General features: G+C 39.1%; 1 protein-coding gene across 1 annotated transcript in view; it reads left to right on the forward strand.

The window, feature by feature from the left end:
- The window catches only part of SEC63 (SEC63 homolog, protein translocation regulator), a 77,268-nt gene extending 67,012 nt beyond the window's left edge, over positions 1-10,256 (forward strand). The window contains exons 20-21 of the mRNA XM_019443023.2: positions 5,402-5,506; positions 6,518-10,256. Of these exons, the coding sequence (XP_019298568.1) occupies positions 5,402-5,506; positions 6,518-6,661 (249 nt within the window). The 3' untranslated portion in view covers positions 6,662-10,256. The remainder of the gene's footprint in view (positions 1-5,401; positions 5,507-6,517) is intronic.
- The last annotated feature ends 1,545 nt before the right edge of the window (positions 10,257-11,801 follow it).

Raw genomic sequence — 11,801 nt, forward strand, 5'->3', positions numbered from 1 at the left:
GAAGATCTAGTGCAGAGCCCATTGCAGGGCTCGAACTCACGAAACTGCAAGATCATGACCTGAGCCGGAACCAAGAGTCAGACGCTTAACCAACTGAGCCACCTGGGATCCCCCTTGTGGTTGACTTGTAGTTTTGTAGGTTGACTAGTGTTGTGGTCAGAAAAGATGCATGGTATGACTTTGATCTTTTTGAATTTGTTGAGGCTTGTTTTGTGACCTAATATGTGACCTGTCCTGGAGAATTTTCCATGTGTACTTGAAAAGAATGTATATTCTGCTATTGGGGTGGAATGTTATGAATATACCTGTTAAATCTATATGGTCCAGTCTGTCATTCAAAAGCCTTTGTTTCTGGGGCACCTGGGTGGCTCAGTTGGTTGGGTGTCTGACTTTGGCTTAGGTTATGATCTCGCAGTTTGTGGGTTTGAGTCCCGCAACAGGCTCTGTGCTGACAGCCCAGAGCCTGGAGCCTGCTTCGGATTCTCTGTCTCCCTCTGTCTCTGCTCCTCCCCTACTCATGCTCTGTCCCTCATAAATAAATAAACATTAAAAATAAAAATAAAAAAAGACTTTGTTTCCTTGTTGATTTTCTGTTTAGATGATCTCTCCATTGATGTAAGTGGGATGTTAAAGTCCTCTACTTTTATTGTATTATTATTGATCAGTTCCTTATGTTTGTTATTAACTAGTTTATGAATTTGGGTGCTTTCATGTTGGGTGCATACATATTTAACAATTATTATATCTTCTTGTTGGATTGTCCCCTTAATTTATAATATTATATAGTGTCCTTTTTTGTCTCCTGTTCCAGTCTTTGTTTTAAAGTCTATTTTGTCTGATATCAGTATTTTTACTCTGGCTTTCTTTTGAGATTCATTTGCATGATAGATGTTTTTCCATCCCCTCACTTTCAATCTGCCGGTGTCTTTTGGTCTGAAATGAATCTCTTGTAGGCAGCATATAGATAGGTCTTGTCTTTTTATCCATTCTGTTACCCTGTGTCTTTTGATTGGAGTGTTTAGTCTATTCAGAGTGATGATGATGATGATGATTACTATTTTTTAGAGAGAGAGAGAGAAGGTGGGGGAGAGTGGCAGAGAGAATCTTAAGCAGGCTCCATGCTTAGCATGGAGCCAGATGTGGAGCTCATTCCCACAACTTTGGGATCATGACCTGAGCCTAAATCAAGGGTCAGACGGTCAACTGACTGAGCCACCCAGAAGCCTTGCACAGAGTAATTATTAATAGGTGTGTATTTATTGCTCTTTCATTACATGTTTTGTGGTTTCTAAAGATTTTCTCTGATCCTTTCTTTCATGGTTTGCTGGTTTTCTTTAGTGATATATTTGGATTTCTCTTTATTCTTTGCATATTATTAATGATTTTTGATTTGTGGTTACCATTAGGTTTGTATATAACATCTTTTGCATATAGCAGCCTGTATTAAGTTGATGGTTGTTTAAGTTTGAACCCATTCTTTGTTCCTCTTCTCCCCACATTTTCGGCATATGTTATTACATTTTATATCCTTTTATTTTGTGAGTTCCTTGACTGATTTCTTTACAGAGTATTCAGTTTTACAGCTTTGTGTATCCTACCTTCATAGTGTCATTTTTGATCTTTCCACTCAGAGTCCCCTTTAATATTTTTTGCAGGGCTGGTTTAGTGGTCATGAACTCTTTTACTTTTTGTTTGTCTAGGAGACTCTTTATCTCCTGTTCTGAATGATAGCCTTACTGGATAGTGTTTCTTGGTTGCAGGTTTTCCTCGTTCAACACTTTGAATATATCATGCCACTCCTTTCTGGCTTGGAAAGTTTCTGCTGAAAAATCTGCTGATAGCCTTATGGGGTTTCCTTTGTATGTAATTGTCTTTTTTTTCTTTTTCATGCTGTTTTAACATTCTTTTTCTTTATTACTATATTTTGCCATTTTAATTACAATATGTCTTGGTGTGGGTCTGCTTTTGTTAATTTTGTTGAGGGTTCTCTGTGCCTCCTGGATCTATCTCTTTCCTTCTCAGATTAGGAAAGTTTTCAGCTATTATTTCTTCAAATAAATTCTGTCTTTTTTCTGTCTTCTTCTGAGACTCCTATAATGTGAATGTTACTGCCGTTTGATGTAGTCACTGAGTTCGCTAGGTCTATTCTCATTTTGTATAATCCTCCTTTCTTTTGTTTGTTCAGCTTGATCACTTTCCATTGTTCTGTCTTCTAGGCCATTAATTCGTTCCTCTGCATCTGCCAGCCTGCTGTTCATTCCATTAGGGTGTTTCTTATTTTATTTATTGATCCCTTTATCTCTGCTGTTAGTCCTTATCTCTGTGTTAATGGTCTCACTGAGGTCCTCTACTCTTTTCTCAAATCCAGTGAGTATTCTTATGATCACTGCTTTAAGTTCTCTATCAGGCATTACTTCTGTCTGTTTTGCTTAGATCTCCTGCTGTGGCCTTGTCCTCTTCTTTCATCTGGGAGAGATTCCTCTGTCTTCTCATTTTGTCTAAGTCCCTGTGCCTGTCTCTCTGTGTTAGGAAAGTCAGCTGTGTCTCCTGTTCTTGAGGGTAATGGCTTTATTTAGAAGAGGTCCTGTAGTGCCTTGCAGTGTAGTGTCCCTTGTTCCCCCAGGGTCTGGTGCTTCAGGGGGTGTCTCCAATGTGTGCTGTGTGTGCTTTGCTTTTTTGCAAGCCAGTTGTCTGCAGAGGGTCTCTTTGTTGGTAGGCAGTGTTTGGTCCCTAGCCTGAACGTGACTGAGTTTTAACTAGGTGTGTTCTGGTCTGCTTGTGAAATGAGTCCTTTTGCCACCGCCAAGGGAGCCAAGGCCCTGCGAAACTTGGGGCTCCGCTGTGCTGGGACTGAAGCAAGTGTGACTGGGAGGGGCAGTTGTACTGGAGTGCAGAGGGTGGGGGCTTAGTGTAAGCAAGTTAGGTAGTATTGGTGCTGCTTCCCGCAGGTGGCCCTGTGCTTATGCTGAAGAGGAGGGGAGGGAAATGGCACTGGCCAGGGATTTCTCCATGAATGCTGTTTCTCAGCAATGCCCTGTGAGATGAGCAAATACACTCCCCACTGTGTACCCCATGCACTCTTCAGGTCACTGTTTCCACACTGTATGTCTATGGACTGTTTGCCCTGCCTTTTCTCTAAGAGCAGCCCCGATGTCCTCCCAGTGCTCCCAGAGCCAGTATGCTGACCTTTAAAACTCCAGGCTAAAAACCCTGCTGGTTGCAAGAACTCAAGAAATTCAGGCCCTTGTGCTCTCCAAGCCAGTTACTACGGGGATTCCTTTTCCCCATGCACTCCTCTGTGGCTAATTTGTCTCTGTCTCTTGCCCTTCTTCACGACCCTGGCTCCGTCCCCATCACAGTGGTCATAATCCATTTCTTGCCCAAACCACATCTCCGCACTTCCTTTCTTCTTTGATGTGGCCTCTTTTCTACCCTTAGTTGTGGAGTTTGTTCTGCTAGTCTTCAAGTCAATTTCTAGGGTATTTAGAATGATTTGATAGTTATCTAGTTATATTTGTGGGATGATGAGAGCATAGGGTCCTCCTACTTCCTCGGCATCTTCCTTCCCCTGGAATTGAAACTCTTAAGTTTGTAACTCTTTGTATGTGAAGTTTATGATTTGATAGGAGATAAATATCTTCTTGACTTTTTAAAGCATTGGGCATGTTTAAAATTTTTTTTTAATTTGGGTATAGTTGACATACAATGTTATATTAGTTTCAGGTGTTTAACATAGTGATTCACCTTCTCTGTTTGTTATACTATGCTCACAATGTGTGTAGCTACTGTCTACAGACCATACAGTGCTATTACAGTATTATTTACTATATTTTCTAGGCTGTACCTTCTGTTTATGTAACTTACTCATTCCATAACTGGAAACCTCTCCTACTCCCCTTCACCCATTTTGCCCATCCCCTCTTCCCTTGCCCGTCAGTTCCCTCTGGCAACCATCAGTTTCTTCTCTGTATTTATAGGTTAGATTCTGGTTTTTGTTTATTAATTTGTTTTTTAGATTCCACATATGAGTAAAAGCATATGGTATTTTCATCATTGGGCATTTGTAAAGGAAAAACTCACTTCCCCTGTGTGTTTCTTAGTAACTCACACTATTATCACACTCACAGCACTTTTGACACCAGGTATGGGGTTTTTTCCCCACACCAAGTAATTTTCTGTGACACCGCTGAGTGTCCTGCAATTTAATTCAACACTGACTCTCTTTATCTGGAGTTGGGATCAGATATTGCATGGTAAGGGCTCAGTTCTATAAGACTGCCCCTCTCCCTGTACGTGCTTCAGATGCCACTTGCAAGTCTCAAGTTGTCACCTGTACTTCTGACCAACTGGCTTTAAATTGGGGTTCTCATGAACCTCTCCTTGGGTTTGACAGTTTGCTAGAATGGCTCATAGAACTCAGGGGAACATACTTGCTAGTTTATTATAAAATAATGTAATAAAGAATACAGAGGACTATTCAAATGGAAGAGATAACATAGGACATGGTATGTGGTAAGGAGCATGGAGTTTCCATGCTCTTTTGAGCACACCGTTCTCCCAGCACTTCCATGTCCTCACCAACTTGGCAGCTCCCTGAACACCCCCTTACTTTGAGGATTTTTATGGAGGCTTCATCAACATAGGGATGATGGATCATTAACTCAGTTTCTAGGCCCTCTCTGGAGAATGGGTGGCCGTGGCTGAGGGCTCCAGACTTCTAATCATGGCTTGGTCTTTCTGGTGACCAGACCTCATCTAGGTGCTCATCAAGGGTCACCTCATTTGAACAAAACACATTACTATTACCCAGGTAATTCTTCAGGTGTTACAAGCTCAGTGTCAGAAACCAGGGTCACAGACCAAATACTAGAACAAAAGATGTTCCTAGTGCTCTTATCATGTAGGAAATTATAGGGATTTCGCTCTGTGCCAGGAACTGGGGGTAGAGACGAATACATGTATTTTCTATTATCTCATAGCATTTATCTTAGAAATAAGAAAATCTCACAAGAATTGCCTATTTGGTGAAGCCTATGTTATTTTTACATTTCATTTATTTTCCTTTATTCCCTACTTCATTTCTTCAAGTTGTCAAGGTGTGATGGTTAATACAGAACTTGGTTGCTTTAAATGTTTTCTTGAATTGCAAAGATACAAGTTAACCTCATCAGTCCTGCCTAATTTGGTTTCCTTTTTACATAGTATATATAATAAATGACATAAATATATATATGTATTTGTTGGGGTTCCAACTTTTGTAATGTTTGTTAGGGCTCCCTATGTCATCTGAGTAAATAAACCTACCAGTTAAATGCTCTTACCTAGGAACTTTAAGAATGAGTTGTTTCTTTCGTTTCTCAAATACGGATTTTAAGTGCTGTTTGTTTTTTTTTTTTTCTAGGTAGAACTGAAGTTTCCTGCACCAGGCAAGCCTGGAAATTATCAGTATACAGTGTTTCTAAGATCAGACTCCTATATGGGTTTGGATCAGATTAAACCCCTGAAGGTAATAATAGTGACTCTTCAATAAATATAGTTTCCTGTTTGAATAAGTGCTTAATATACTAGGGAAGCATTTCTAGTTTTGAAATGTAGAGTAACAGAGGGAAAAAGATGTCATCTTATACTTTATATATGATATTCTTGATGGCCTGCTCTTTCCATAATTAAGTTGTTGAGTTAAAGGAGTATAATACTTTAGAACCTTGAAAATGAATTATTAGAAGGATTTAGAATGTTAACTATAAATTACTTAAGAGATACTCTTAATATGCTTTTATATGCTATAACTTTATAGGGCCTCACCAGCTGGGTTCTTTTTTTTTTTTTTTTTTTTTTTTTTAAGAAAAGCACATGTATTTTCCCACAGGTTCTTTTGGAGTGTTTATTAATTTCTAAAACTAATTTGTTTTTTATCAGAGTTTATACTTTGTGTAAGTATCATTTGAAGCACATTCCTGTCAGTGTTTACCAGTTTCCCTTGAGGTTTCCCTTGAGGTTTTTATAAAAGGCATTGTTTTGTGTAAAAGCTGTATTAAAGTATTACTGTTCTGTGTGCTGGGAGTCCCAAAGTATAGGGAGCTGGTAAAGGCATGCCTGTTTTTCTCCCATGAGGATATCCTATTTCTTTCCATTGTCTACAGAATTTTATTTCAGGAAGCTGGAGGCTGCAAAAGTCACACTTGAGGTTTTCTTCCCTCAGCAGACTTCTTGAGACATACCTTGTTGTTGCTCAAGAGTCACAATTATTAATCTTCCATGCTACAGAGTAAATAGTATAGTTTCTGTAAAATTAAAATGTCAAATTGTATTAGAAATTTAATGACATTAGCATGTTAGTAGATTGCCTTTTTATTTCTGGGATGAATGTCTGTTATAAGCAAATATGTTAAATTTAGAGCTAGAACCATAAAATCTATTTCTTTATAATTGTTGCAGTCAAAGAAAATCTTTTATCATATATTTCTTCACTATTCCTCCCAAATTTCTCATGTCTGCATTTAATTCTTCTTTATAGTTGGAAGTTCACGAGGCTAAGCCTGTACCGGAAAATCACCCACAGTGGGATACAGCAATAGAGGGGGATGAAGACCAGGAAGACAGCGAGGGCTTTGAAGATAGCTTTGAGGAAGAGGAAGAAGAGGAGGAAGATGATGACTAAGCAGTACTATGACTGGACCACAATATTTGCACATACTTGCAAATTTTTGCTGTTTCGGAAGTGTATAATAAACCAGAAACAGTGCAGAACTGCTGTTGAGGGAGGTATTAGTTCTTTACTCGAAATGGGTGCATAATACAACTGGGCAATGGTGGTGCCTTGGTGCAGTCCAAAACGCTTAAGGCTTGTTAGAGCCTTTCACGTATGAATGGGATGGTGCATTTGTTTCATCTGCAAACGATAATAAACCCTTTGTTATAACTGTCCAGAAGTGTGGGCTATGTATTATCTGATCATTTTATGGTCCCAGTAAAAGTAAAGGTACATGAAAACCAATCTATAAGTGAGCAACTTTTCTTTGTTTAGCTTTAGTTTGTAGCAAACATTAGAGGATGATAAACACCACACATACGTTTTAAGTAACATCTGCTCAAGTTTTAATCTTTTGATAAGCTCTATCATTCATTTTATTGACATTTTGCAGTGATACAAGACTATTTATAACAGCTCTATTCATAGCTTTAAACTTTTTATTTTTATCTATCTTGGTCATAAGTTGGCATTCTGTCACATTCCACATAATACAGAGGGCTACATTTGGGGATTTTCCTTTTCTTAATTGCCCAGAGTTATTAGGTTATAAAAATGGCTTTTAATGGCTTAAAACATTTTTAAGCCTCTATTTTAGCAGATCAGTGCAGGATCTAATTCTTTTTATAAACTATAGGTCTAAAAATGAGTGTGGGACCATATGTTCTCTGATGTTGGTGACTCATGTTATTAAGTCTTTTTTAAAAGGTTCACTATAAAAGCTAAAATACATTCTTAGCTTTTAATCTACCTGACTCAGAAGCCTTTTAAGGAAAAAAATAGATAACATGCAGTGGAGGCATTTTTTTGTATTCATTTTGGACTCCTGTCAATAAAATAGAAGTTTGGCTCATTTTACATTTGTAACGGTGTGTCTTTTTACTCCCAGAGAAAGCATATAATAGGATAATTCATTCTTTTATTTTTCAACTAAAATTTAATAATGTCCATTACTGCTCGAGTGGCCACTGTGTCTGTATGGCATAGAAAACCGTATGAGTGGGAGGAGTTTCCCCCTCACACACTGCAACCCCGAAGGATAGTGCTTATAGAGAGTAGAAATGTATACATGATGAATCACTGAGGTAAGATGAATATTTTTATTACTAGTTACTGAGGAAGCGTATGTCTGTGATATTACAGGACTGATTGTAATAATCCCTCTCCTATCAAAATCTCCATAGGCCAAAGTACGGTTGGAATACTGATTTGTGACCTTACTGATTTAAAAGGTTGCCACTTTCCATTCAGAATTACCACTGGTGTTTTGTTACTGCAGTAGTTGGAAATAAAATGTGAAAATTACCAAAAACATGAATGGTTTTCCTGGTTCTAAATTTAGGATGTAATATTTTCTCAGTATGTTCAAAGCGATTTCTCCATTGGAAACTCCATCACCTGTTTTTCTCTTTAAAGGTGTTAGACCCTTCCTTGGCAGGCAGAAGTGCCACTGAGGAGTTGTTTCTCTTCGCAAGTAGAGGGTTTAATTTTTGAGTTAGGTTTTGCTGGGAAGGTGAGACTGTCGGGTGAGACAGCTGCTGGTCACTTAAGTGTGGTAGAAGGCAGTGAGCCCTGCCCGTAGCATCAAGCAAAAGGAGTTGTTCAAGAAAACGTATGAACGAACCAGTGTGTAATGTACACATGTCCTGGTTTTCTTAAAAGATAATTTTCAAGAAGGTATTTCTATTCTAGTAGCCATTTTGTCTTACAGAGGCTTTCTGTGTTTAGAGAGGATGATTTCACAACCTAGTAACTCACCATAGTACTTAACAAAACAGCATCACCTTGACCTTAGAAAATGCCACTAGTCTGTTTTCCTTTGCTCTCTAGGTGATCTATATGTACTTCCCAACCAAGTAAGTACATTATCCTCTAATAAGTACTTTAGGTAAAAAAAAAAAAAACCTCCATATTGCAATAGTGAAAGAACTGAGCCTTCGGTTTATGGTTCTTGTCTCTTCAGCAAATCTCTAAACTCCATATCCTGTCTTCTCCTGATCAAGATTTGATAACTGACCCTGGTTTGCATTAATCTAATGGAAACTCTTAGTGTAGTTTCAGTTTTGTTTTCATCAAGAAACTATTTTGTCAACAGAATAATCGAGCATACAGATGAAAACGTGTACACAAAGTGAAACGTTATTTATGAAATTTATTTAAGTTGTGTAGTATTTTTATTTCTCTAAATCGGCGAAGTACCTATTAGAAGATAACTCTTCCATGAGGAGACCACACTTGAAAGTCTAGCAGTTGTAAAGTTTAGTGTTATAAAACTTGATTGAGGCCCCATGGTGTTTGTCATGTGTATATCCCAATCTCAAAAGTCAGATGTTCATGTCCTTTCTACAAAGTTTTTAAGTTTTCATGAATAACTTTTTAAAATTAAGGAGCACTTTGTGTGGGGTAATACCCTTACATTTCTCCCAGCTTGCACTGAGGGGTGGAGAAGGACAAGCTTGGCTTGCTGTTTTACTCTGCTGCATGGCGGGAAGCTCAGACCTTGGGTGGAAGCAATGTGGGTTGTGGGATGCCAAAGGACTGACTGATGGGGAAAAGATGTGGGAGGATGTTGAGGAATGTAATGAAACTCTCTGAGTGTATTGCTGACCATGAGGTCTATCTAGTTCTTTGCTTCAACAAATCAAAGCCAGATGCTGAAGTGTTCTTTCGCAACAGTTATTTCAAATGTAACTCCGCAGTCTATGTATTTGAGGGGTTGTTCATCATATGTCATATATTCACTGCGTTTCTATGTTTCCAGGGCAATGATTGGATACTGGGGCTATAGAAATCAAAGAATTCATGTTCTTAAGGACTCACTGGTATTAGGACAGGCAGATGTGTGGCAATCCATTCTAAACCATTTGCATTAGCTAACGGTCATTGTTTGGGATGCCCCCCCCCCCCCCCCCCCACCGCTTTTAAAGTCTTTTCCACTGTAGGCAGAGGAATTACTTTTTTAGGTACTAGCTGTTTTTTGTTTTTTGCTTTTCTTAAACAGGCAAATCGTCATCCTTTAAGTATTTCTTGAAAGCATTTTTGTCCCCAAATATTCTTACTTAACTCTATGAAACCCCCATTTAAGTTTGCCTTAAGATGAAACGGCTAACATTGAACCATAAAGTACCATTTCATTGGCTGTGTGGTGATTGGTCCTAATGTGTCTTAAGTTAGTGTCAAACACCTTCACACATTTAAACTAGATATTAGGGCTATTTTGCAAAACTGTAAAAGCTATGATCTTGCACATTTTTCTGTAACTTGAGCTAAAAATCCAAATACAGCAATCCTTGGCATGCTTTAGGGCTGTGGTTTCAGGTGGGTGTGTTATATATCCCTGGGGTATGCAGATAATCAGTCCGTGGGGAAAAGGTAAAATGGTTATTTGTATTTACTCTCATCCTTTTAAATTTCTATTTTTGTGTGTTTTATAATGTACATAATATATTGTACAATTGTACACTTATATAATTTGTAAATAAATAATACATTTATTGGTGCATTATATATTTTTTTCTGATTTCAGTGCATGATCAAAACATTTAGGCATGCTGCTTTTAGGTACAGTTAGGGTGACATTTATTTTGTTTTTTTAATGTTTATTTTTGAGAGAGACGGAGACAGAATGTGAGTGGGTTAGGGGCAGAGCAAGAGGGAGACACAGAATCCGAGCCTGACACGGGGCTCGAACTCACGAGCTGTGAGATCATGAGCTGAAGTCAGCTGCTCAACCAACTGAGCCACCCAGGCGCCCCTAGATAGGGTAACATTTAAACTAAAATGAAGTTTTGGACTTTTGGCACTCACCGTTTGAGTTCACAGTGTGATGTTACTCTGCTGGAAGAGTTGGCATTCCGTCTAGTCCTGTAGGGCCCAGGAGCAAAGTGATACTTTCTGAGATGGAACTGAATAGATTTGGTGATGGGGTTAATAGATGAGGGAAGGGTTCTAAGCAGATGTCCATGGAATAGAAGTGAGGTAGGTGGAGGCAGAAGTGCTAGGGACGACCTGTTGGGATGTCCAGCAAAGGCTACTGTTAGTGGTTCTGTTAGTGGTCCTGTAATCTGGCTGCTACAAATTAAAGGTGAGTATTGGGAAGGACTGCCCACTCTTTTCAGCATGAGGTGGTTCAGCATTAACCTGTCAGGCTGCAGATGCAAAGGGAGCTGTGTTCCTTTATCTTTCTGAACACCTGAGGTTTATACTTTAAAATCTGAAAAGTGGTAGCAATGCATAACAGATGTGAGCAGATTCCATGAAGAGCAACTTCAAACAATTTCCCTGTAGTTTCCAGCCTGGTTCCGGTAGAGGGCGATAGGGCCACAATTTTCAATTAAGCAAAGAAGGGTTTCTCTTGTGGGACTAAACCAAAATTAAATATGTGCTTTGCGATTTATTGTATTTCCACCTTCTAGGATTACCTTCTTCCCCTTTAACCTCTTTTAGTCCTATCTAACCATTGTCTCTGTTACATATGTCTTTTAATACATTATATTAACTTCTCATTTTTCTGGCTGGAAATATTAAGTGCATTTACAACAAACTCCAGAAGACAATCCATACGTATTCATTGCACTGGAATTGTATTAGATCGTTTGCCTGAGAGAGGTGGAAAATCAGGTAGGACAAAGAAATCCTTTTATTCTATGAGATTTAAGTTTCGGGGGTGACTGGTGTCAACAGCTATGAAGGGTCAGACCCTGTGTGCAAGCTAACAAGTTAACCTGCCACAGTGTCATGGACGTTGGCCAAAGACCGGAAGGAGAGTCCCAGGTTAGAAGGCTCTCTGGCTGCGTGAGCTTCCTGTTCCTCATCTGCTCCTCTGGTCTTCCAAGTTCATGGGGGCGACGCTGAGTAGCCCAGGTAGAGGCTGTCACAGCTGAGGAATTTCCAGCTCAGGAAGCCTAGTCTTTTAAAGGGCATGCAAGCAAGGCTGTCCAAGAGGGGAAAACTCTCTCTTCCAAGGTTGTTTCCTACATAAAAAGATAGTCTGGAACGAGAAAGCTCTGTGCCTCCTCTCACAAGGTGTGCAGAAACATGAGATTCCCGT

The sequence above is a fragment of the Panthera pardus genome, unplaced genomic scaffold, assembly GCF_024362965.1.
Source record: "Panthera pardus isolate Hobbes unplaced genomic scaffold, ASM2436296v1 HiC_scaffold_17, whole genome shotgun sequence".
In the NCBI taxonomy this organism is placed as follows: Eukaryota; Metazoa; Chordata; class Mammalia; order Carnivora; family Felidae; genus Panthera; species Panthera pardus.